The sequence below is a fragment of the Nyctereutes procyonoides genome, unplaced genomic scaffold (assembly GCF_905146905.1).
Source record: "Nyctereutes procyonoides isolate TBG_1078 unplaced genomic scaffold, NYPRO_anot_genome, whole genome shotgun sequence".
Lineage (NCBI taxonomy): Eukaryota > Metazoa > Chordata > Mammalia > Carnivora > Canidae > Nyctereutes > Nyctereutes procyonoides.
Genome location: NW_026575137.1, coordinates 3,307,529 through 3,335,510, shown reverse-complemented (window position 1 = coordinate 3,335,510; position 27,982 = coordinate 3,307,529). Strand labels below are relative to the sequence as shown.

The 27,982-nt window shown below is 39.8% G+C and overlaps 1 protein-coding gene across 1 annotated transcript; it reads left to right on the top strand.

Moving 5' to 3' along the window:
• The first annotated feature begins 8,359 nt into the window (after nucleotides 1-8,359).
• On the top strand, nucleotides 8,360-27,500 carry PSKH2 (protein serine kinase H2). Its single transcript, XM_055303314.1, has 3 exons — nucleotides 8,360-8,538; nucleotides 13,330-13,996; nucleotides 27,195-27,500. Exons 1-3 carry the CDS (start codon nucleotides 8,360-8,362, stop codon nucleotides 27,498-27,500), a joined length of 1,152 nt encoding a protein of 383 aa, XP_055159289.1.
• Nucleotides 27,501-27,982: the final 482 nt, after the last annotated feature.

Genomic DNA, 27,982 nt, shown 5'->3' with positions numbered 1-27,982 from the left:
GCTTAAATAGTACAGCAAGGAAATCCAGGGCATGTTTCAGTAAATAGTAACAAAGCGTTGATTTATTTAAATTAGAAATCAGTCTCTAAGCCCCTGGTGTTTGAAATATTTATGAAAACTTTGCAAAAGTTCTTTGAGTATGAGTTTTGATTTATGTTTGTTAAAACGCTCATCTGAAACTGGCTCGTCTAGGGAATTCAAATACTGCTTTCTTTTCATAATGATTGCACTGACACTTGGCATCTGAGGCAGGCATGAGAACTGCACCTTGAGAAGTTCTTACTTCTGGGAACTTGAGCGAGGTCTAGCCTCTGAGCTTTGAAATCCACTGCTGCATTTGCACAGAGGCCACTTGCTCCCCCAAGATCGGTGTGAGGGAAATACTAACACCTGTTCCTGAGAGATGGGGCGGGGGGGGGGGGGGGGGGTCGGGTCTCTTCTCAGCTGACTTTGGCTCAAGGACTTCCCAATGACTTTCTGCATGGCACTTGAGGACTCAACCTTTTTTGATGGCTCTTTTAGTCTTTTTTGGCTCCCTCCCTGTTTCCTTTTGCACAATCATTTCACCGAATAAAATTCTTGCACGTTTAGTCCTATTTTGACATCTGCTTCTCCCAGAGTCTGGAATAACACAGTCATCTCTTTGGTGGTTTCTTCCTCAGAATTGCACTCTGATTGGAGGTTAAAGTGGTTGAATTTGAAGTGTAGGAGTAGAGATGCATTGGTTGTTGTTGTTGTTGTTTTTCATAAATAATTTGGAGCTAGAAAAAAAAAAAGAAGGGGATCCCTGGGTGGTTCAGTGGTTTGGCACCTGCCTTTGGCCCAGGGCATGATCCTGGAGACCCAGGATCGAGTCCCACATCGGGCTCCTGCATGGAGCCTGCTTCTCCCTCTGCCTGTGTCTCTGCTTCTCTCTGTTTGTTCCTCATAAATAAATAAATAAAATCTTTAAAAAAAAAAGAAAAAAAAGAATATGGACCTAGGATCTAGACTGCAGTGATGGAAAGTTACAATATGTCCTACTCTGCCGAGATGCTGCTGGTAGTCGTTTATCCCCTTTGTATTTCCATTCTCCTCTTAAATATCTTCGATCCTCTTTGAAATTTTCATTCCTCTATCTCCCAGCAACTGCACATTTTCCTTGCAAGGGGTTTTATTTGAAATCACATGAGTTTGTAGTTATCTCAACTTAATTTTTTTTATTGTTTCTGTAGTTATCTCAGACCTTTGAAAAGTGTATAAGATGAAGTCCCTAGAGAACTGCAACAGAAGTAAATATACAGGGGCATCTAGGTGGCTCGGTTGGTTAAGTGTCTCGCTTTGGCTAAGGTCATGATCTCGGGAGTCCTGGGATGGAGTCCCCCCCCAATTCAGTGGGGAGAGTGCTTCTCCCTCTTCTTCTGCCCCACTCCCCTCTTATGCTCCCTCTCAAATAAATAAAAGAATTACCTTTTAAAAAGATGAATATAAAAGGCTTGCCATGGCAAAATCAAAGAATTTGATTACAAAGATATGGATATAAATATATTTTATTTTTTTTAAGTTTTAAAAAAGATTTTATTTATTTATTCATGAGACACACACACACACACACACACACACACAGGGGCAGAGGGAGACACAGGCTCCACGCAGGGAGCCTGATGAGGGCTTGATCCTGGAGACCGGGATCGAGCCCCACATCAAGTCCCCTTGATCCCGGGACTCCAGGATCAAGCCCTGGGCCAAAGGCAGGAGCTAAACCACTGAGCCACCCAGGGATCCTTATAAATATATTTTAAAATGTATAAACATACAGATGTACCTAAATTCATATTGATTCAGACTGATAACAGATTTAATTGGCTGCAGACTGAATCAACAAGTATTTATAGAGATCTTCCCTTTTTTCTAACAGTTGGATGGGCACAGTGGTCTGGGTCCTCAAGAGACTTACTGTCTAGTTATGTTGAGACTTGACCACATGAAAGAAGAAGGCATAGAAGCCCAGGCTTAAAAGAGGTTTGAATATTCATCAAGTGCAATCACTTTGAATATGTCCCCCCCCCCCCCCCCCCCGCAAGGCCAGGTGCTTGCAAGACTATTTAACTCCACATAGAGAAAGAACCTACCATTTCATCCCTAGTTATCTTTGACTTTCTAAGTTCCTCTTTCTAGTGCAGTTTCACCCTCTGGTCTTAGTTCTGCCCCCGAGGAAGCCAGTTTTCAAGACGGCCCCCTCCAATGCCCACCTCCTAGTAGTCATCACACCCTTTCGTGCCTCCTGCACAAATGGTACCAGAGTTGCCATGTGACCAAGAACAAATGGCAAACGTGATGGGATGTCACTTCTGAGATGAAGCTGTAAGAGACTGCAGCTTCTGTTTTGGGTCCTTTCCTACTCATTCACTGGTGCATGCTCACTTGTTTTCCTTCCCTATCGTGGGGGAAGCTGGCTGTTGTGTAGAGAGGAAATTCAGGCAACCTGTGGAGAAGCATGTGTGATGAGGCTGTTTGTCCAACAGCCAGTGGGGAACTGAGACCTGCTGATAGTTCCAGACATAAAGTTGGAAGGGCATGCAGGCTCAGTCGAGCCTTGAGATGCCCGCAGCCTCATTAGACAGCTTGACTGTAACTTCCTGAGACCTTGAGTCAGATGCACCCAGCTAGGGTGTACCCCTCCTAGACACTTGCTCTTCAGAACTGGGAAAACACAGAGGCTTGCTGTTTGAAAGCTGCTAAATTTGGGGGGAATTTGTTACGTAATAAGAGATAACTAATACTACCCCTTAAAGCCATTTACTTACATTCATTTTTAATATAATATATAATAATTATATATAATATATAGCAATAATGATATTTATTGAGCATCTGTAAGTTTCCAAGTACTGTTCTCAGCGCTTTACATGAGTTAAGTTATTCACAACAACCCCATGAAATTTATATTTTTATTATTTCAGCTTCCTTTTTAAAAAATTTATTTATTCATGAGAGACACACACAGAGAGAAAGAGAGGAGAGAGAGAGAGAGAGAGAGAGAGAGAGAGAGAGAGAGAGAGAGAGAGAAAGACACATAGGCTCCCCTGTGGGGAGCCTGATATGGGACCCAATCTCAGGACCCTGGGATCACGACCTGAGCCAAAGGAGATGCTCAACAACCCAGCCACCCAGGCGTCCCTATTTCAGGTTTCTAGATAAGAAAAATTGTGTGTGTGTGTGTGGGGGGGGTGCCCAGAGGGTTAAGTAGCCTTCCTAAGGTCATAGAGCAGGTTAAGAGTGTTACTGGGACTTGAAGGTGGGAGTCCTACTTTCTGAGCCAAGCTCTCAGAAGGTTGCATCAAGCTGTAGGCTGGGGCTCTAGCCATCTCAAGCCTCTGTGGGAGTTGGAGAATCTGTTCCCAAGATCGCTCACATAGTTGTCAGCAGGCCTAATTCCTTACTGTTTATTAGCCAGAGGCTTCCTTCCCCGCAACAGGAATATATCTCATTAGCGAGTTTAAAAATGAGATCACACCATATAGGGCTTTCTTTTTTTTTTTTTTTTTCACTCACCAACATATTGTAAAGATTTTTCCATATAACTAAACATGTCTAACCATCAATTTTTAAAGGCTTTGTATACAAAATGCCACCTTGAAAAGACAGATTTCTTTAGGCAAATCAACTGAAATTGTGAAATACTTTCCCGCTTTAATTTATGCAGTAAAACAGGGAAACTTGATTCACCACGATGGCTGTCAGCTACTATAGAAAAAGTGAAATTTGTGTTTTTGACAGCAGAGCTCTTACGTACAATATAGTACTATATACTATTATTTACCTTCTTTTTTGTAATTACAAGATAAAGAATGTTTAAAACTTGATATTCTACAAAAATTAAGTACTCTTTATTTAGTGCCAAATGCAAGTTAATATGAATAATTCATTATTGTAGTGAAGGAGAAACATTTCAGCCATTGAAAATTTCTTCCTGACTTGCCTGGATTATGGTCTTTCTTCTTCTTCTTCTTCTTCTTCTTCTTCTTCTTCTTCTTCTTCTTCTTCTTCTTCTTTTCTTTTTTGGTAAGGTGTCATGAGAGTGAGAAATGTCTGCCAAGGGAAGGGGGAAAAGTTTCTCCTATCTCTGACTTTCACACAAAGGCATCCTACTTAGAGACTCTTTTATTATTTGTTCGGGGGGGGGGGGGGGGACAAAGCTCATCCAGCAGGTTTGCACTGGTGCTTGCATGCAGTCGCATCGCTGTGTATGTGAAATTGGCTTAAAAGAGCCCCAAGCGAGTTGCCATTACAAACACAAATCCTACACCTTGGGAAAAAGGAAGTCAATCAGATGAATACCTTCAAACTGATGTTTCAGGCGTGAGATCACTTTAGGGAAAATGGATCCCAGCAGGGAGTTGGGGGGGGGGGCTCTAAAGAGAAGTTAAGACTTGAAAAACAGCCACAAAAAATTGCAGCTATTCCAAGAGGATTTAACTTGAGATAAAACAAATTCTTCATGTTATCTGTTTAAAAAGTCATTTGATTATAGATGCATATATACATATACATTTTGTTTTTGAGATACAGGAAGGTATAGAATTATAGGACTTCCCAGTGCATCACTCCTTGTGATATCTCTAATTTCTTGTTTTGCTCTCCTTTACTGAAAGATTGGTAATAGACTAGAATACACAATGTTTATAATTTTTTTCATGCTTTCCACCAACATCACTCACGTAAGAGTTATGTGAATTTTCTCTAAATTCTAATCTAAGTCTTTTATTATTATTATTTTTTCTAATCTAAGTCTTTAATTGGTTTTGATTTGGCATAATTCTTTACATGCTCTCAGTGGAATACTCTTGAAGAGTTGGACTATAACCTGTGGAATATAGCTTTCACAGGTCAAGTTACAGAAATCTATTTATGAGGTATAAGCCAGAGCGTTATTGTAGGAAGTTTCTGCAGGTCCAGAATCTGTATTGCCTAGAACAATATTTAGGATTTATCCTCCTTTTTTTTTTTTTAGGATTTGGCTTCTAATTCTGATTTTTATCTTTTTATTTTTATTTTTTAATTCTGATTTTTAAAAACTAGTTGTAAGACGGAACCTGGCATTCATTACAGCAATATATTCCATACTGTTATGAATATTATGGCTGACTACTTCATAAGAATTTGTGATTTTTGGGCAATTAGTGGAAGTTAAGAATGAGCTAAGTTTTTTTTTTTTCTTTAGCAGCTGGAGGGTCGATTCATTTAATGCTCTTCAGAAAACACCGCAGGAGTAGAGTCTAGCCCAGAACCAGGAGCCAAACACCATTTCCATTTATTCAGCTCATATGAATGTTATAGGAAGTAACTTATAGGCGCTAAACATTTGATGTAAAAATAAAAATTCATTTAAAACTGGCCTTGAGTCTAAAGTTCATTTTAACAATTTTATTACTTCAACTAGGATAAAATATATAATTAACTATAAATAATGTATAAATAGCATGTAAAAATAACAATGTTTGAGAAGTCTCCCAAATAATGAAGCAATTATGCACAATAAAGAGAAATACAGGGGCACCTGGGTGGCTCAGTTGGTGAAGCATCTGCCTTCAGATCAGGTCATGATCCCAGGGTCCTGGGAAGGAGCCCTGTGGGGCTCCCTGCTCAGCGGGGAGTCTGCTTCTCCCTTTCCCTCTGCCCTTCCCCCAAGCTCATGCTCTCATGCTTTCTCTCACTTTCTCTCAAGGGAATAAATAAAAATCTTTAAAAAAGAGAAAGAAGAATACACATAGAAGGCTGTAGTAGGGTGTTTAGGGTGTTTCTCTGCATATAACTTTAGGTTAACAACCTTTCTCAAGACTAACTTAGGCTCAAAGAGCATACTTACCCGTAACTTTAACATTTCAACATTTCAAAACTTGGCACAAGCCTTAAAGTAGAAGTTTTGAATGCATTAAGTGGTTAATCTTTTTTTCCTCCTGGCACAAGATTTATTTTTGCCAATAATACTTCCAGTTACTAGTTGGTGCTTCCCAAAAGAGAACTAATCAATGGTTCTATTACTGTTTTCCTTCTTAAAGACTTTAAGATCAGTGACCCTACTGGCCAATTTTCAAAGAATGTGGTTCAGGCTTAGTGAGGCTCTTGACAAAGCTCTTCCTGCTGTGCAGCCAGTTGTGGCCAGGACACAGAGCTTGCGCAGCCAGCATAGCACCCAGACCACAGAAGGTCTGCCTCATAGTGACCCGGCGCCTTCCCTGCTGCCCAGGCTCAGCATTTAGAGTAAATGCTTCCTATTTGCTGGGCCACACATATCCAAACACGCCATACACTAGGGCTCTCTGGGTAACGAATACTGTTCTTCTTCTTCTTCTTCTTTTTTTTTTTTTTTTGGAAAACTGTTCTTTATTTTATTTTTTTTTAAACTTTTTTTTTTATTTATTTATGATAGTCACAGAGAGAGAGAGAGAGAGAGGCAGAGACACGGGCAGAGGGAGAAGCAGGCTCCATGCACCGGGAGCCCGACGTGGGATTCGATCCCGGGTCTCCAGGATCGCGCCCTGGGCCAAAGGCAGGCGCCAAACCGCTGCGCCACCCAGGGATCCCGAAAACTGTTCTTTAAACAGCACCTTGACATTTTACTTCTGTCCATTTGTTCCCTTTTTCTTTTTCATTTCCATTTTGCTTTATGTTTTTTATTCTGCAACTTAGTTTGAAAGCTTGAGACCCCCCCCCCCCCACAGCAGTTTAAAACCTGCTTAAAACCAATCTTCTCTCTTTGTTTCCCAGTACTTGGAGAATCCTGGGGGTTCTTTATCAAGAAAAATTCATTATTGGGTAGTTTAGCTCCCTTTGCAGGATAGGCTCATTTTTCTCTCAGCTACCCATAAGACATGTCTTAAATTTTCCTTCAGAATAGAGTTCTTCTGGGCAAATTCGCGGCTAACTGACTCATCAGAGATATTCTGTTAAGTCAAACTAAAAATTAAATGAAGTTATAAAGCAAATTGAAAGAGTGCCACATTGGAAGTTTGGGACTGGGCCTCCGGTTCCGCCTCTACAACTTGCTAGGGGTGCCTCATCTTGATTAGCTTGGTCTTGACTGAATCTCAGTTTCCACACATCTTTTACTTAACATTTAGCAATGTAAATTATATATAATCAATATGTTGATAACTAATCAATACATAAACTAACATTTATCAAAAAAGAAATATTTATCAGATATATACAATATGTACACCAACACATGTATGGATAGTTATGAACACAAAATTGAATTATCTAAAACATAAGATTATATATCGTATAATAACTATATTCATAATATAATTATATTAGATATTATGTGATAAGATTACACAGTCTCTACATAATATAAAGAGAGTATATCATTTTCTCCTTCTTCTTCTTTTTACATATTTTATTCTTGTAGTTGCATTACGTGTTGGGCTGGGTTCTAGACATCTGGTTTTCTCCCAGTTTTTCTCTTTGCAATGCCTCATCCAGAGGGAAGGCCCTTCCCGCTGTAGGAGAGTTAGTGCAGTACCAGAAAGAAACTAGTGTGTTTAATAAATGCAATAGGGGGGGATCCCTGGGTGGCGCAGCGGTTTGGCGCCTGCCTTTGGCCCAGGGTGCGATCCTGGAGACCCGGGATCGAATCCCACGTCGGGCTCCCGGTGCATGGGGCCTGCTTCTCCCTCTGCCTGTGTCTCTGCCTCTCTCTCTCTCTCTGTGACTATCATAAATAAATAAAAATTAAAAAAAATAAATAAATGCAATAGGGCAGCCGGGGTGGCTAAGCTGTCTGGCACCACCTTCCACCCAGGGTGTGATCCTGGAGACCCGGGATGGAGTCCTATGTTGGGCTCCCTGCATGGGGCCTGCTTCTCTCTCTGCCTCTCTCTCTCTCTCTGTGTCTCTCATGAATAAATAAATAAAATCTTTTTAAAAAATAAATGCAATAGAGCAGCCTAACTCTTATTACATACTTCAGATGTCACAAGCTCTTAGAGTTTAAACCACATAGGCATTCAATGTTCATGCCATCTGGATATGAGCTCGGCCCTGGAAACAGGAAGATCCTTGAGAGATGATGAGATCCTTCATTGACTCCCATCATTTTGGGGGCTCACATCTTCACTTTGCAGATGAGAAAACAGGCCCAGGGTTCGGCCTCTCCGCGGAGGTAAGGGGTCGCTGACCCCTCCAGGCGGCCTACTGGCAGCCAGACCTTTTGCAAGCCTGTTTTCAGAGCCCCGCGGTGGGGGTTCCTTCCTAGCGGGCCCGGGGGGAGGGGTGGGGTGGGGCGGATGGAGGTGCCCCCGCCCCCACCCCCACCCCGGGGCTAGGGGTTAAGCGCAGCCCCGCCCGCCCGGCCCTTCCCAGCGCGGCGGGCATGGGCTGCGGCGCCAGCACCAAGGTGACCCCGGGGGCGCCCGAGAGGGTCCCGGGCGGGCAGGAGCGCGAGGGCCGCGGCAGCTCCGGGGGCCCCGGGCCCGAGGCGGTGGCCGAGGCGGCTCGCAGGATGCAGGTGGCCCGCTTCCGCGCCCACTTCCACCCCCGCGTCCTGGCCAGGTAAGGTGCAGGGCCCCGGCGGCGGGGCCCGGGCGGGGAAGACCAAGCCCGCGCCCCTCTGGACCCCCGAACCCTCCCCCGAGGCCCGATTAAACCCCAGGCGGCCTGCTTTGGGATGCAAGGCCCCTGAGGGCCCTAAGTTCTTTCTCTAACTCCTTTGAGATGTAAAAGTCTTGCAGGAAGGTCTTTCCCCGAGGACAGGAGCACCCTCCCCTTGAAATGCAATCAGGGGGCCGCTTCCTCCCGGTCTCTGCCCACCTTGGGCCGGCACCTGTCGGACCGGCTCCCTCCTCAGGCCCTTCCTCTAGGACTCCTCTTCTACTAGCTCGCCCAGTGCTGAAAACTGGCCTCTGGTCTCAACGGGGCTGAAGCCAGTCCCCCTCCCCTGCTGCCATAGCTTGGACTCCAGTCCTGATAGTCTTGGGACAGAGTCTTCCTCATGGTTTTTAAACAAGTGTTGGGGCAGATTCTGTTTGACCCTCTGAGCAGGGAGGGCAGAGGAGTGGGAAGATTCCAGACTGAAAGTAGAGGAGGGACAGGAGCAAGGAAAGAGGGAGAATCTGGGACTTCAGAACTGGGGAAGGAAGGAGAGGGCCCCCCAAGCCCTACGCGGTTGATGGGGGCCTTGCCACAGATATGCTGGGGCTGGGTCCAGACAGGCCTGTTTGTGAAGGATCTTCACCACATTCTGGAAGAGGAGACGGTAATTCATAGAATAGAAATAAGGCTTTGAGTCAGCCAGACTTGAGATCCACTCCTGTGTCTTTTATCATGTGTCTGGATGACCAGAGTGTTCCTTAGCCTCTCTCCTTCCTCAGTTTTGGTCTCAGTAAAGTGGGAATAATCATAATATCTACCCCATATGAATGTTGTGAGGATAATTAAAATGATACATTCAAATTGTGCTGCTTAGTACATGAGTCAAGTCTTTTTTTTTTAAGATTTTATTTATTTATTCATGAGAGACACAGAGAGGCAGAGAGACACAGGCAGAGGGAGAAGCAGGCTCCATGCAGGGAGCCTGATGTGGTACTTGATCCTGGGACCCCAGGATCATGCCCCGAGTCAAAGGCAGATGCTCAACCGCTGAGCCACCCAGGCATCCCAAATCAAGTCTTTACTGAGCTAAGGTGCACATAAGACCTAGCTGACCCCTATGTACGAAATGAGCAGGGATGATAGGTTGGTTGGTCTGAAAAAATAACTTCCGCAGAGTGTACCATGGCAGACATACAGAGGAAGAGAATCATGAAATCCTCTTCCACCCTGCAGGGCTTGGTGGGTGGCTCATCTGGCTTCTCAGGGACATTTCCAGCTCTTGAATTGTATGCTCACTTCCCTGCAGTGCTGTGAATAGAGTCTGTGCAGAGCCACTTCTTGGCCTACGGGGGAACTTCTAATACAAGGAGACCTTGTGGATTAGTCCAGTAGCTGCTAAGCATGGAAACAAAGTAGTCTGATCCAATTGTACCTAAATCAGAATGGACATGGGAGGAATCTTATCACTTCTGAATTGGTTAGATGGCATCTCTGGTCATCTGTAGCCAGAGAAATGAGGCTGCTGTGGTCTAGTCTTACCCACTCTCATAAACTCCATGTGCAGGGTAGTCCCAGTTGTTTAGAGTGTGCAGGGGTCATAGACGGGGAAGGTCACAACATTGTAAGGGCTCTAGCGACTGACTCAAGGCTCTTGACCCGATGAAGAGTTAACCCCCAGATGATAAAGTGACTTGTTCAAGTCAGTGGCAGACTTGAGTCTCAAATACTGTTGTCTTTCTTCTCCAATGTGACTCTATTTATAACTCTTGCAGAATAGCGATGATAGAATTTAAATCTGACTATATGCACTTTCTTCTTGGGAGTTCATTATAATTGCTTCTATCAAATAGGTTGTGATATTATTATTGTTTCCGTGTTTCATTTTTGTATGCATGTTCAAAAAATTCCCAGTCTGTAGCAGCTGAAGTTAGAGTCATGATTTCAATTCTGAGGATTATGTAAAATTGCACCACCTACAAAATTAACTTTGAGGGTCGGGCGGTGTGTAGGAGCAGAAGAGTGGAAGGGAAAGGAATGGAATGGCCTTGTAAATGCCTTCTCCAATGCTTGATTTGATCCTTAATGTTTTCAAAATATAAGTGATAATTTGGAAATAATATGTATTTAGTGAGTGATTCTTTCATTCAACATTTATTGCTGTACCCTCTGGGCCAGGCGCTGCACAAGATATAGCCACTCAAGTCATAAAAATAGTTACCATCCATGGCCATCAAGCAAGGCTGCAGTTACAGGAATTTGTTATGGGACATTTGTTGTTCAATCAGAAACCATTTATTTCCAGTACTCTACATTTTGGCTTTAAGCCTACGGTTTCTTTCAATGCCAAATGACTAGCATTTTTTCAAGTATTTGGTATATGAGGGCCCCTTAGCAGCATTGAATAAAGCTCCTTTTATTTAAACAAAAGAATGTAGTTCCTCAGAGACGGTAATGCAGCTGATAATGGATGATTAATTCCATGAACAAATGAATTTGCCTGCAGTTTTGAAGGCGTAGTGAAAAATTAGTACATGCAAAGTGCTTTCATCCACATTAGAGGTAAATGTAAATTTTGGTCGGTCTGCAAAGCAGTAGCATTTGAAATGCCTGTGATTATCTTCAAAATCAACCTGAGTGAAGTAAGTCAATCGGAGAAGGACAAACAGTGTATGTTCTCACTTATTTGGGGAATATGAATAATAGTGAAGGGGAATATAAGGGAAGGGAGAAGAAATGTGTGGGAGATATCAGAAAGGGACACAGAACATAAAGACTTCTAACTCTGGGAAATGAACTAGGGGTGGTGGAAGGGGAGGAGGGCGGGGGGTGGGGGTGAATGGGTGACGGGCACGGAGGGGGACACTTGACGGGATGAGCACTGGGTGTTATTCTGTATGTTGGTAAATTGAACACCAATAAAAATTAATTTATAAAAAAAAAAATCAACCTGAGCGTGCACGTGAATAAAAAAGCAAAGTTGGAAAGAGAAGAGGCAACAGAATCTATTTAAGATGAGTAAATTGCTGTCTGTTTTGATAAAGTAATTGGCCAGAAAATTAAATGCATTGCATAGAACAAAGCTGTTTTCTGTAAGCCAGTGCAGCCAAATGCCATTTTTATTCAGGAAGCATAGAAATATAAGGAACAGAGAGGTAGGGGGGAAAATCACTGGAAGAATGAACTCAGCAAAAAATAAGTAAGGCTATTTACAACACAGATTTATATTTGCATTTGAATCTCTGGTACTGAGTGTGCAGTTGAAAGCATTACCTTTCCCTGCACACTCCCCTCAGCACACTCCACTCCCTGGCCTCCTCTCACAGGAGAAGTTTTAATAAAGGGGAAGAGCAGCAAAATATGATAAAAATAAGGCGACCTGGGTTCTCATCCTCACTCTAGAACTTAATCAGTCTGCTAACCTGATCTTCAGAGTTCCTCATTTGTAAAATGAGGGTTGAATTCGGTCATTCTCTAATATTCCTTCCAGCTGTAAAAATCATGATTCTAAGTGATGCACTTTCTCAACATCTCTCAGATAGGCAGTTAAACTTGATAAAATTCTTAAATTGGCATAGACGTTTACACAGATAGTTCAAGTGTAAGATCACCAGCCTTTGAAATACTAGCTGAGAGATAATGACTTTACACATTAACGTGTATCCCCTGGTAAAATTCTGTTTCTTGGGTAGAAAGTGTAAGTGTAGGGAATAAGCTGGGAGGAAACGGTGGCTCGAACACCCCCCCCCCCATCAGACATGTTTATCAGTGATCATCTGTCAAGGTTGCTATCGTGGGCACAATAGGGCATGTGCGCTCACAATCAAGTAACCTGAAGAAGACTCTTTGTGCCCTGTCTTTTGATATGATTTCCTACCTCTTATGAGAGGCTATAAACAGGACTAGGTTTCTTTTCTGTACTCTTTCCACCTGGGTTGGTTGTTGTTGCAGAATAGTAAAAACAAGGGCTGGAGGGAGGAAAGAAAATGGTAGAAGGTTGTCCCAAAGTTCAAGGGAATTTTGGTGAAACACACTTGAAGGGGTTGGATTTAAATCCTATCCATTTCAACTACCATGTACGTGGCCTTGGGAAATCACTTAACTTATGTTATTCTGCATTTCCTTATCTGAAAAAGGGGGATAGATAGTATTACATTAGCTGATAGGGACATTGTAAGAAGAATTTTTTTTAAAGATTTTTATCTATTCATTCATGAGAGACACAGAGGGAGAGAGAGGCAGAGACAAAGGTAGAGGGAGAAGCAGGCTCCATGCAGGGAACCCGATGTGGGACTTGATCCTGGGATTCCAGGATCACCCCCTGGGCTGAAGGCAGGTGCTAAACTGCTGAGCCACCCAGGGATCCCAAGAATTTTTTTAAAAAAGTAATCTTTTAAAAAAAAGTAATTAAAAAACAATTTTTTACTAAGTAAATTTTTTTAAAAAGTAATTTTTTTAAAAGTAAATTTTCTGGCATACAATAAATATCTAATTAAATGGTAGCTGCTGTTATTAAGATGGTTGTCTTAATAGTTATCTTTCCGCCAACTGATTGCTTTAACATTGCTTACCTCCATTTCAAAGATGAATCTGGGGGAGGGGCTTTCAAATATAATAAATATAATTAAGCAATAGCGAGCAAAAGAATCAGATAGGGAGATGTAAAGATGAAAAGATGATATAAAGCACCAACTCAGATAATTTTTAAGAAACATCACTTCAGAGGATAACAGATTTGGCTTTTCTTCCCAATAGATACGACATCAAGGCTCTTATTGGGACAGGCAATTTCAGCAAGGTTGTCAGGGTGGAGCAGAAGACCACCAAGAAACCTTTTGCAATAAAAGTGGTGGAAACCAGAGTGAGGGAAGGCCGAGAAGCGTGTGATTCAGAGCTCACCATCCTGAGGCGGGTGAGCCACCAGTACATTGTTCAGCTCGTGGAGATCTTTGAGGCCCAGGATCGAGTTTACATGGTGATGGAGTTGGCTACTGGAGGAGAGCTCTTTGACCGACTCATGACTCAGGGATCTTTTACAGAGCACGATGCTGTCAGAATTCTCCAGATGGTTGCTGATGGTATCAGGTATCTGCATGCATTGCGAATAACCCACAGGGACCTAAAACCTGAAAATCTCTTATATTATCATCCGGGTGCCGAGTCAAAGATTTTAATCACAGATTTTGGTTTGGCACATTCTGGGAACAAAAGTGGAGACTGGACAATGAAGACACTCTGTGGGACCCCAGAGTATGTAGCCCCTGAGATTTTGCTAAGGAAACCTTATACCAGTGCAGTGGACATGTGGGCTCTTGGTGTAATCACGTATGTTTTACTTAGTGGAGTCCTGCCTTTTGATGATGAAAGCCATACAAGACTTTACAGGAAGATTCTGAAAGGCAAATATAATTATACGGGAGAGGTAAGAAATAATTTTATTCCTATTGAGTTAACCTAGTGTAGTTTCTCAACCTCAGCACTATTGACATTTAGGGCTGGATGATTTTTTTTTTAACTTTGAAAAAAACCAGGATTTATTAATTTATTACAAGTCCTGGAAGGTGTATGGCATGCCCAGAGCCATGCAGTAAGTTTGTGTGGGGCAGGAGAGATTACCAGATGATTCTTTACAGGGAGGGGAGGGGATGGGATGGGAATGGGGCTGTCCTGTGCATTGCAGGATGTTTAATGGCATACTGGGTGGGTCTCCACGCCAGCCCCCATATGCTACTGGTAGATACTGGTATGTACTGGATATCTAGTAAATACACTAGATTCAACACCTTCCTCAAGTTGCGACAACAAAAATTGTCTCCAGACATTGTTAAATGTCCCCTATGGGGGCAAAATCACCCCTGGCTGAGAGCTCTTGGTCTCAAGGTAGCAAAGGCCTGGATTACTGAGTTGTCTGTGGTTAGCATATGACATTGATAATTAAGTAGACAAGTGAGTTTGTAGTTTTTCTTCTATCAGCTGAGTAGGCTGATGTGTACTCAGAAGCTCAGCATGACCCTTGGGTGTTTGGTGAGAGATTTTCTGCCTTGAATCTAGGTCATCCAAGCCCTTTTGTAATGTAATGTCTCCTCGGTAGGAAATGTTTAATCTCGTAGCTAGTGTAAAATATTTATCTACTCTTTAAACTTGGAACTCCCGGTGTTTATGAATGTGTTCACTTCTTGTTGTTTTGGGGTAGAGAAGGGAAGCTGTGAATGCTTGTGTGTAGGAAGCCTGACAAAAGGGGAAATTCATTTCATGTTCAGCAAGTGACCAAATATAGTGTATGTTAAACTATGAAAGGGTTCTTTGTCTCATGAAGGAAATTTTTGACAGTTTGATGATATCTACTTAAGGTATAACGTCTATATATTTAACATCTTAAGCAAAATCAAAAGTTAAATAACTTTTAATTTAAATCTATATAAGTTAATTTAAATATTATATATTCTGTACTTTGACAAAGCTTTAATATCTTATTGTATATGTATGCATTTTAAAAAACTCCTCCAAATTGGTGATTGAGAACTAAGACTTACATAAGGAAGTGGGAAAGGATGGTGAGGATTCACAGATAATGCAGTACCATTTTATTAAAAGTTGGAAAGATGTCCAGACTCTCTAATAACCAAAAAAATACAAATGAAAACAAAGTCTTGTTTAAAAAATTTTTCAAATTGATAAAGATAAAAAGAAAACCCCTTCAACTCTGTTTATTGCTGCTGAGTACTAAGAGATGAACCATCTCATTTACTGATGATTGAGGGCAGATTTTACAGATTTCTTAGGATGCAATTTTAAAATATATATCTAGAACTTTTAAAAGTTTATATATTTTGATCTAGTAATTCCACTTGTTTGAGTCTTTTTTTTAAAAAGATTTTATTTATTTTTTTTGAGAGACAGAGCACAATTCTATTATTAGAAATATAATTTGTGGCTCCCCACTAAGCAGGGAACCCCTTTTTGGACTCAATCCTAGGACCCACTGAGATCATGACCTGAACAGATGGTAGCTGTCCATCCATCCCATTGAGCCACCCAGGCACCCTTGCACTTCTAGAATCTAAGGAAATAATTCCAGATGCGACAAAGGTTTCAGTATAAAGATGCTCATCTGAGCTACATTTACAGAAGTGGAACATTTTTAAAAACCCTAAAAGAACGTTTGAGTAAATTATGGAACATCCATATGATCAAGTATGATAGCCCCTAAATTATGCCTGCTTAAAAATTGTAGGGATGTTGGAAAATGTTCACAGTATGCTACCAAGTGTAAAAAAAAAAAAGGCAGAACATAAACTATATAGAGAATGTCACAATCATGTGGAAAAATGTATGCATAGGAAAAAGGCTTAAAAGAAATACAGTAAGATGTTAGCAGAACTTCTTTCCTGGTGTGGGGATTATAGATCATTTTGTTTTTTTTCTTTATAGTTCGAATATCTTTCTGTTTCTGTTGTTTATTTATTTACAAAGAATTCATATTTCTGTTTTGATTATAGCTCAGTGACTCTTCCGTCCTACGTGATGTGGGATGGAATTGCAGTCATGGGGCCTTGATTGAGATAATGTCCCTATGGTCCTTCAAATGTCTGATATCTTGGTGGGGGTGGCTGGAAATCTGGGGTCACCTAGGTCACCAGAACCGTCAGGCCTTATTCACCTTCCTCTCTCTTTGCTTCATAGGGCCTTCTCTCCCTGGGGGATTCTTCATGGCATCTTTCCAGCGGAGTAGTAGTAGTTTTACATGGTAGTTTAGGCCTTGCAAAAGGGAGTGTTCCAAGAGGGAGACAGTGGAAGTTGCCAGTGCTTTTCAAGGCTGTGTTTGGAAATGGCACAGCATTACCTCTGTCTCATTCTATTGTGAGTTCTGTGAGCCTTAGGCTAGCCCAGCTTCAATGTGGAAAGAGACCACATAGTCTAAGTACCGGAGGTGTGCTTTATTGGGCCATGTATGGACTGGATATTGCTATTGCTTTTTTAATGTGCAAAAATAATGAGCAATATATTGTTTAAAAAGTCCTTTCATCAGGTTTAATTCTGAAGGTTTCTTTTTTTTTATAAATTTATTTTTTATTGGTGTTCAATTTGCCAACATATAGAATAACACCCAGTGCTCATCCCATCAAGTGCGCACCTCAGTGCCCATCACCCAGTCACCCCCTCCCACCTCCCCTTCCACCACCCTTAGTTCGTTTCCCAGAGTTAGGAGTTTCTCATGTTCTGTCTCCCTTTCTGTTATTTCCCACTCATTTTTTTCTCCTTTCCCCTTTATTCCCTTTCACTATTTTTTATATTCCTCAAATGAATGAGACCATATAATGTTTGTCCTTCAATTCTGAGGGTTTCTAGGGTTGGATTCCCCAAAAGGCTGAGAAATCCCTGAGAAGAAGTTTCATGTTCAAGTGACTTATTAAGAGTCAACTCCCAGGGAGACAGGTCAGGGAGTGGGGCAAGCAGGACTGGGAAGGTGAGGAGGACTAAGCCATAAAGGTCAGCCTCATCTTGCAGGGAAGAATTCTTCAACATTCTTCCAACCCAGGTGAGCTGGATTTTCACACCTACCTCTCTCTGTTAGTCAGTGAGGGTGATGGTGGTGGGGAGTTGGTGGTATATTTTTACATTTTCTGAGGATCAAAGGCAAGTAGCTCCAGGAGCCACAGCACGGCCATTGAAAAAAAAGCAAGGTGTTGGGTTTTAGAAGCAAAGTACTCCAAAGGAAGGGGGTGTGTGTACATACAGAAAAGAGGAGCTCAGAATCCGGATGGAGCATTGACATTGTCTCCACAGTGGCACCCTCCACTTCTTGAGGAGATGCTTGTTTGTAGCCTCAGACAACATGCAACGCAGATTGCCAGATTGTGAAATACATTACTGGATTTATAGCGCATTGGCTTTCTTTCCTGTGTTTGTCAGGCACCTATGTCCATCATATTCACGTTCTTTTACAAGACACAAACTAAGTGTCTTAGCTCAAGCTGCTGTGATATACCACAGACTGATGACTTAAACAACAGAAATTTATTTCTCACAGTTCTAGGGGCCTAGAAGTCCAAGATCAAGTTTCCAACAAGGTAGGTTTCATGAAGAGGCCTCTTCCCTTGGCTTGTAGGCAGCTGGTATCTCATGGTGTGCTCTCTGTGACCTCTGTGTGTGGAGAGAGAGAGGTGGTGTAGGGAGAGGCAGAGAGGGACAGAGAGAGGGAACTCTTTGGTATCTCTTAAAAGGGCACTAATCCTATCAGATCAGGATCCTACCCTTATGACCTCATTTAAAACTTTGATTACTTCTGTGGAGCCCTCTTCTTTAAATATAGTGATACAAGGATTAGAGCTTCAACATATGAATTTCAGAGCGACACAAATATTCAATCCACAAATATTCAATCCATAAAACAAGATAGTAGACATAGAAACATAGATTAGTAGACATAGAAAAGTATATCATCATGTTTTCTCTGTCATCGTATTATTGTATTCCTACCATTTATCAGCAAGCAAAGTAATTCCTAAATGCACCAATTTTATTTAAATACCAGGGTGACCATTGATTCTGGAAGCATAGGTGTGGTAGACAGAATAATAGCCCCCCAAAGTCCATACACTAATACTCAGAGTCATTAGATGTGCTACCCTCCGTGGCAAAAAAGAATTTGCAAATGAGACTAAGGATCTTGAGATGGAGAGATTATCCTGGATTATCTGGATGAACCCAAGGTGATCACAAGGATCCTTACAATAGGAAGGCTGGAGTGTCAAAGATAGAAAGAGGAGATGTGATGAAGGGAACATAGACTGGAGTGATGTGCTTTGGAGATGGAAGAAGAGGTCACGCACTAAGGAATATGTGCAGTCTCTAGACACAGGAAAGGGAAGGAAAGAACTCTCCCCTGGAGCCTCTAGGAGGCAGCTCTGCTGATACCTTGATTTTAGCTTGTCAGACCCCTTATGACCTGCAGAACTGTAAGATAATAAATGTGGGTTGCTTTTTAAAGTCCCTTTATTTATAAATAAAATTCCAAGTATGACACATTGCGTGAATCACTTCTTTTCTCTAAAAGTCAGGTGGAAAAGTGCAATAAATAGGACAAAACTTCCTGAGATTTAAGTGCTGTAGCTCCTATGATGAAGAAGAATGTGTTTAATATATATATAGCAAATATTTTGCTAGATACTTGGCAAATATATTATATGCATATCTATATCCGTGTATAAGCAAATATAATATATATATCCATGTGTAAGCAAAAGATTAGCTATAATAATGTTTAATTCTTCTTGATTTTAGGTGAAATATATTCCTTCATGGAGTTTTGATGACCATTCCACTTGTGTTATTCTTTCTCTTTCCTGAATAGTGTATAGGATTATAATGAATTTCTTTTGCTTTGACATTTATGCAATCTTTCTAAGACACTGTTGGGTCTTTGAAGGCTAGGCCTGTATCATATTTCCTCCTTAGATCCAATAAGATGTCATGAAGAGTTAAGCAGAGAGAATGCATTTAACACAAATAATTGCTTTTAAAAAATTATTAAGAGATTCTTGGAAGCCTGGGTGGCTTAGCGGTTGAGCACCTGCCTTTGGCTCAGGGTGTGATCCCCAGGGTCCTGGATGGAGTCCTACATTGGGCTCCCTGCGAGGAGCCTGCTTCTCCTTCTGCCTATGTCTCTGCCTCTCTCTCTGGGTCTCTCATGAATAAATAAATGAAATCTTTAAAAAATTATTAAGAGATGCTGATTTATAACTACATGAATAAATATATCTCAACTATAACTGCATTGAACATAGAATTCAAATTTTAATTTATAGCAAGGTAGAGTTTAGATAACCAGTATCTTCAATTGCTGAATTTATTAAATTCATTCTGGAATGTTAGGATGGTTTGGAAGGGTACATTTACTCCACTCACTGGGCTTCTCAGGGTAGAGGTAGGAGTTCCCCTTTTCAGTCGCTTCTTGCAATGGCCAGGAGGCAACCAGGGTAGAAAGACTGAGTGCCTGGTGAAGAAAAACGAAATCCTGTCTCCTGTGTGAGGGAGGCCTTTACTTAGCTACTGGATCACCAGTACCATCACGATGGCTTTCAGCTTGGCAGCAGGGCTCATGCTGGAGATAGTAAGACTCATCCATCATTCTCCCAGAGACTGTTGGAAAGCCTCCTTGTGTGCTCTCCACCCTCCTTGTCAGGCCTTCCTCTGGCCAGGAGTTGTGGTTAGCTCTGGGAATATTCACATCCACATGAAAATGCTCAGTGTCCCTGTTTCCTTGTTCTTTGGAACCAAGTGGCCTTGTCTGAGGGACCAAGTACTCTCTCTTTTTTTTTGAAGTTATTTATTTATGTGAATGAGAGAGAGTATGAACAGGGTGAGAGGCCGAAGGAGACAGAGAATCTCAAGCAGACTCCTTGCTGAGCAGGGAGCCCAACTCAGGGCTCCATCTAATACCCCTGAGATCATGCTCTGAGCCAAAATCAAGAGATGGATCCTTAAGCCATCCAGGTGCCTGAGAGACCAAGGATTTTTATGTATCTCTTCAAATGTAAGTGCTCTGCTACATGAAGGAGCAGAGGTGCAAAGTCCATGGAACAAGGGAAGACAGACAGTCTTACTGCTTAGGAAATTTGAGTCAGATTTCCTGAAGGAGAGGACATTTGTGCTGTGTCTTGGAGGAAAGGGAGGAGTTTCTGCAAGGGAGATTGACACATTCCAAGTAGACAGAACAACATATGCAAAAACACGTAAAAGGGAATATGTAGTAAAAATGAACAGTTTTAGAGCATTGTGTGCAGGTGAGTGTATATTTATGTGGGTATTTTGTAAAACAGTGTAGTGTCGTGGTTAAGGGCTGGAGCAATGCTGGCTGGATCCATTCTCAGCTCCGCCTTTTACTGTGTGACTTTGGGTACATTTCTTAATTTCTCTGTATCTCGGTTTCTTTATTTGTAAAATAGTAATAATGACAGTGTTTACTCACAGCGTTGTTGTGAAGATCAAACAAGCTTAAAAATGTCCAGTGCTTAGAATAGTTTCAGATATTAGTACATGGCACTATATATGTGTTAGCTATTTCTGTTACTATTACTATTAATGTGGGAAACAGTGGGACTACAAGTTTGAATTTTACTTAACTAAGTTACTAGTTATAAATAAATATATATATCTTTATATTTATATATAAAGATATATATAGGCCAGTATATAGGACTATATATAACCAGTATCTTCATATATATATGAAGGTTTATATATAGGTCAAGTATACCTTTATCACCTTTTAAGTGGAAAGTCTGAAAAGTGAGGTGTTAACATTTTAATGCTAAAGATAAATTAATTACACATTCTTGCCAAGCAGTTGGGAATTGTATTATTGTCTAATTATATTGCACTATATCACAGTAATCTTTTTTGATGTGAAAAAAAATTGATAATAAAATTAGTCTCGTAACCATATTAGCCAGCTGGCAAAGATAAACACTGGTATTAAAAACATTTTTAAGAAATCCCACATGGATATTAATAGAAAATGGTCCCCATGTACTTAGATTCACCTATGATTGCCCTACTAGTAGGAAAAAGTTTATTGATGTCCTGACTTAGAAGTAACATATCTGATGGATTTTGCTCACCAGCCATGACCCCAATTTTCTTTCTATATCCTCATCCCCATTAATTTCTCTTATTTTTTCTCTGCTGTATTTCTTTTCCATTGAGATTATTAAGTAGGAAAAAGGGAAAGGAGAACAGAAGATTTGGCTCTTTGATTCTCTTTTATCCTCTTTCCATCATGACTAGAATTTCAATAATGAAATGAACCACATTTCAGTTAGGCCATAATTCTTGTAATTTGGTTCCCATTCCTGTGGTTTAGTTCTTAAAAACTTATGCTCACAAAAATGTGGTACTCAACTTTTTAAGTGAAATTTTTACTTTGAAAGTTGTTTTACAGAAAATAATTTTAATGGTTATAAAATCTTTCATTTCACATCTTTCACATACATCAAATGTACCTCATTTTCTTTTTATCACTTTCTTCATCTCTTCTCTGACTTAAATTGTACAAGTATATTTTCTTCCCTTAAACACAATCCGAGTGAGTGTTTCTTGGCATTGAAACCATGTGCATTTCATTTTGGCTGTGTAGATGTTACCCTTGGTATAACGGGTAGTTTATAAGAGTGTAAAGTACTTATCTGTTTCCTTGATTATGTTGCACTTTTTGACCTTGATATCATCAACGGAATTCATGGAGTTGAAGAGAAAATAACTATTTGCATGACGTTTTTGCCAGCCTACAAATATCAAAATTTAATGTTATGTTTGTGTTCTGGTTTATGAGATTTATAATAGGAACTGGTTCTAATATATATTATATATGGGACAACAAATCAACTATTGATTTAGATTTCAAAGACTAATTCAGTTTCTCATCTTATGTTCTTCTACTATTTATTTATTTATTTATATATATATTTATTTATTTAAAAAGTGAACACATCTCTTTTTAACCTTGAGTGTTTCAAATGTGATAGGTACTCAAGCAAATTAGACTGTACAATCCTCTCTAAATTCCAGTTTTCCTTATAAGAAAAACTGGAAGCATCACTTCTCTCCTGTCAGGAACTCCTTAACTCACAAAAATATTCTTTTTGTGAGCCTGGTATAGGATTGATTCTTTTTCCATTTTTAATTAGATGTTACTTGTAATAACTTGCATATATCTCCTGACTTTTTCCAGGGTTTACAAATGCCACCATAGATAAAGCATTCTGACGCAATTAGCTCTGTCTTTGAACAGTTTTAACTTTGGCAAAGATAAAACAATTTAAAGTCTGCTTTTAGATTGGGGAGAAAACATTTTAAATTTTAAGTATTTATAATATAAAGATGATAGAATCTCCTGCTTTCTGACATGAGGAAGAGTGATTTTTTTCTGGTCTACGACTAATAAAATCATGGAGAGTTAATTGGTACTTTTGGGCACATTTACATAAAATTTAATTGCAAAGCTTAAGTGAAATCCTACCAAGGTTGGTCACTGAAGTTTAAGGAAGGAAAATGCTAGTTAGAGAATTGTCATCAGTAGAAGTGTTTTTTTTCCTTAAGGATTTGATTTATTTATTTTAGAGAAAGAGGGTGATTGGGGGAGGAGCAGAGGGAGAGGGAGAAGGTGATAATCTCCAGCAGACTATGTGCTGAGTGCAAAGCCTGACACAGGGCTTGATCCCAGGACCCTGAGATCATGACCTGAGCTGAAACCAAGAATTGGATGCTTAACTGACCGAACTACCCAGGTGCCCTCAGTAGAAGTTTTGAATAAATATTCTATAAAACAAATTTTTAAAAAGTATGTATGTATGTATTTATTTATTTATTTATTTATTTTAGTGATCTCTATACCCAATGGGGGGCTCGAACTCACAATGCCAAGAGCAAGAGGCATATGCTTTTCTGACAGAGCTAGCCAGGCACCACTAAGTGCTACTATTTTTAAGGAGATAAATTCTACTTTGAGTGCTCTTAGTCCAGGGATTTGAATGGTAGCTTATCCGTCTATTTAAAAACAGATATTTGTATTTTTCTGAAAACTATAATTAAATCCATCAATAATTATTACCCTGTACTTCATTAAGCTCTGTATTTAGCAAATTTTAATGTTAATTACAATACTTAAATTATGAGATGTTGCATCTAGAATTTTAGGAGCTGTGTATGTGTGTGCATGTGTGGGTGTGTGTGTTATAGTATCTAGCTTCTTAATAATGACTTACTACTGATTCTCTACAATCATTTCTGCAATCGAACTATATTAGGAGAAATTATCCATCAGGAAATTAGAAAGCAAAAAACTAACATCATTCCTTACTTCTTTGCTTAAAGGTGAAAGAATCAAGACCAATAGAATATAAAATACCAACCCTCTAAGTTCCCTTTATTCTTCCAAAGTGAATAAGTAGTGCAACTGCTAGTATTAAATTTTAGTTTGTACCTTCTTTTTTGTTATTGTTGTTTTATACAGTTTAATCAATTTCTATTGGAGAGGATAGACAAATAGGCAAAGAACCAGATGAGGAAAGGAAGAAAGAGCAAAGGGAATAAAGAAGGACTGAATTGTTCATAAATATTACAGTTTGCTTGTCACTAAATTAATTGAATGACTTCAGAATAAAAGAAAGTGCTACCTTTCTTTCTTTCTTTCTTTCTTTCTTCTTTCTTTCTTTCTTTCTTTCTTTCTTTCTTTCTTTCTTTCTTTCTTTCTTTCTTTCGTTTCAAATTTTGATTTAAATTCCAGTTAGTTAAAATATAGTATAATATTAGTTTCAGGAATAGAATTAATGATTCATCATTTACATATTACACTCAGTGCTCATCCTGTCAAGTGCCCTCCTTAATTCCCATCACTTATTTAACCCATTCCCCACCCCCCCATAATCCTCAGTTGCTTCTCTGTAGTTAAGAGTCTCTTATTATTTGTCCCTTCCCCCCCTGACATTCATCTGTTTTGTTTCTTAAATTCCACGTAAGAGTGGAATCATATGGTAATTGTGGTTCTATAACTGACTTATTTCACTTAGCACAATACACTCTGGCTCCATCCATGTTGTTGCAAATGGCAAGATACATTCTTTTCCATGACTGAGTAATATTCTTTGTCCATTCATCAGTCAATGGACACTTTGCTTCTTGCCATAATTTGGCTATTGTTGATAATGCTGCTATAAACATTGGGATGCATATATCCCTTTGGATCAGTAATTTTGTATCCTTTGGGCAAATACCTAGTAGTGAGCCTGCCAGGTTGTAGGGTAGTTCTGTTTTTAACTTTCTGGGGAACCCCAATACTGTTTCCTAGAGTGGCTATGCCAGTTTGTGTTCTCCCCAACAGTGTAAGAGGGTTCACATCCTCAACAATATCTGTTGTTTCCTGTGTTCTTCATTTTAGCCATTCTCACAGATATCTCTTTGTAGTTTTGATTTGTATTCTCCTGATGATGAGTGATGTTGAGCATCTTTTCATGTGCCTGTTAGCCATCTGGATATCTTGCTACCTTTCTTTCCACTTGGTTCATTACCTCTTAACACAGAACTTGTTTTTGAGGACACACATTTATCATGATAACAGTAAGTAGAATCAGTATGAGAAGTTTTGGATAGTTTTCTTCTTCCAGTTCTCTGAATATAGTAGGTGGATGTGTCCACAAAAGAACTGAAGAAAGAACTATATTATGATTTAATAGTAACAAGAACAAGAGGAACAAAGACTTACATGATATTTTATATTTTGAAAACCATTTTTCACAAAGTTGATCTAATTTGGTTGTAATAGCAATCTTGTGAGAGAGATATGGTCTCCATTTTTTTTTTTTTTTTGGTGAGGAGGCTGAGACCCTATGTTAGAGCTGTATAGGGCTGTAGTCCAGATCCACTTGCCTCATCCTAGACTTTTTCCGCATTAAGATGGGTCGACAGGCTGACTAATGGTTGATAGGCTGATTGATGGCAATGTCTCTTTGAAATTCCTGAGCAAAGCAAAACAAAGGAATTTTCTAGGCAAAAAGTGGAAATGGCAAGGTGAATGTCCAGGCTGGTAAAGGGACTGAATGATGTCATCAAGTGAGAGTCCAAGATATGAATTTAATTCAATGTTTGGTCTCCAAATCATTTTTTAAAAAAGTAATCTTTATGCTCAGTGTGGGGTTCAACTTCACAACCCCAAGATCAAGAGTCACATACTCTACTGACTGAGCCAGCCAGGCGCCCCTCTAAATCATTTCTCGTCATATAGCACTATTAGTCAAAAAATTATGAGCATGCACACTCAATTTTTATTCATTTATAAAGTAGATATGTATGTTAATTTATTTTATACTTTATACAACATAGACAAAAATAAATTTTAGATCAAGAAGCTAAAAATAGATAGTTCTGACATTTTTTTCTGTACCTGTCATTTTCTACTGTGTAATATGTAATTGACTCTCAGGTGCTCTCTAGCTGTTCTTTATGGCTCAGGAATCCTGTAATTTATAACTCATCTTTGAAAAATGCACTTTGGCTAAAGAACTTTTCTTTTCAATGTTGCCTTATTTTTTGCAACTGCATTTTAAGTATATATTCATTTGGGGTCATCTTAATGAGCTCTTCATAAATCTCACTACACATATTTTATATTTTCCAGAAATATTCAGTTGCTTGTCTTATAATGTTCCATTAGGGACATCTAATTTAACCTTGAGCCTAGATAAATGTGTCTGGATCCAGAGCCAAATAGATGTCTAGCCAAAGCAGAGGATATGCCATTGTGAGTGTCAGCCACTGACGTACTTTGTCTAGACATGTAGTGTTTACATTTTATTTTCCCTGTGTTTGAGTATTTGGCAAATGTGTCCATTTATTTCATGCCTTTTATTTTGGAGATAAATATTTCTCATATCTCATTTACCTAAATAAGCTGAAGGAAAAAAAAAAGGAGCAATTGCTTTACTGGTTTCTTTTGATTCAAATTCCAGGCCAATAGAGTGTTAAGAGATCGAGAGTGTGACATCTGAATTGAGTCTGATTTTTTCTTACATGAGGGCAAAGACAATAGGTTGTAAGGATTTCCTTATCCTTCTTGGGAGATGCAATTTTTAAAAAACTCCTGTCAACCAGAAATTATTGTTCGAGATATAGTGACTATACTGGCAATTTTCCCAATGTTTCTCCTTGGTAGATGACAACGGATACAAAACTACAGTTTCTTTTTTCCCCCTAGGTCTATGGTACGTGTTGATAGATAGTGCAGAAAACAAGTGTAAAACAACAGCTCTCTTGTCTCCATCCTCACAAAAGTCACTATGAATTGCTGCTGTTGTAAAGTATGTGCAAACTCTGTAAATATTGCCAGAACGAATCCCTGAAACATCAAGTAGCTGGTTGTACACATGGCACCCTGCAGCCTCTCTGCCACATGACCAATCCCAATTGTATTGTATTGTAGCTAACTGATTGGGAGTAATGAGGGCTCGGAGTGTGTGTTGAGGAAATGCACTGCAGGAAGGTTCTTCACTCAAGTGCCCTTTATGTTTTACCCTTTTTCTCTGGTGGCCGTGGAGATGGAGGCGTCCTAAGTCTGGAATAAGTTTTTAAAGGGAGAGAAAAAGTTGACAATTTCTCCATCCATTCCACTTCCCAGTCTAGCTCGTTCTCAGAGTCCTGGGAACTCTCTGAGATGACCAGAGAGGTAAATACAAACCCGATTCTGCTGTACTGTCTGGACCACAGCTGCTTTGCCTTGTCCAGCCCACGTCAATGTGATGTGGGAATTCACACTGCTAATTGAAGCACGCTGGACAGATTTCTGGAAAGGAATTCTCGAGAACAGAGAGTTTGGAAGACAATTTGTGTTTGTTTTTTCCTTTTGCCAAATAGAGTGGGTATTTTTTTTCCTTTTTTTGGCTCTCAAAAGTAGATTTTCCGATTCCCTGTATATTTAATGATACAGTATTTAACTTACTTTTTAAAAAAGTCTTTTGGATTTGATATGCATTGATCTATGTAATTAAGAAGATGATTCTCTATGTGTGTTTGTGCATTTTTACTTTATATATTTATTTTATTCTATTTTATTTATTTTTCCTTCCTAGCCTTGGCCAAATATTTCCCACTTGGCGAAGGACTTTATAGACAAACTACTTATTTTGGAGGCTAGTCATCGCATGTCAGCCGGGCAGGCCCTGGATCATCCCTGGGTGATCACCAGGGCTGCAGGGTCTTCCATGAAGAATCTTCAGAGGGTCATATCCAGGAACCTCATGCGGAGGGCATCTCCCCACTCTCAGAGTCCTGGATCTGCACAGTCTTCTAAGTCACGTTCTTATCACAAATCAAAGCATATGTGGAACATGAGAAACTTAAGAGTAGAAGAATCACAACTGTCTGCACTTTTGTGAGCAGATAACCTCCAAAACCACTTTAACCAATTTTAAGGCAAATCTGTTAACTTTATTAATAGCATTAGGTCAACAGGGACCATTTCATCACGATTAAAGCACCTAAAACTGTTCCATAGACATGGGAACATGGGGTTTTTGTTGGATAATGTTGACCTTCACTTTAACCATGTTTTGGTCTGTATTGCTTCCTATGTCTATATTTATTCCCCAAAATATACTTCTGTAAAAGATAATTAATATAATAAATACTAAATCAGTTTATACGATTAGAAATAGTTGAAGAAAAACTCTTAGGAATTGATGGATTAAATAAAATATGAGATAATAGGGATATGAATGTGAAGAAATGACCTAGCAGGCATAGTTAGAAATGGGGAATAAGTGTATTTATAATGACATTATTGATTTATACTTAAAACTACTGTATAGTGTTAATAACCACTATGTAAAAATTACAAATTTGTTACGCTCATATTTAG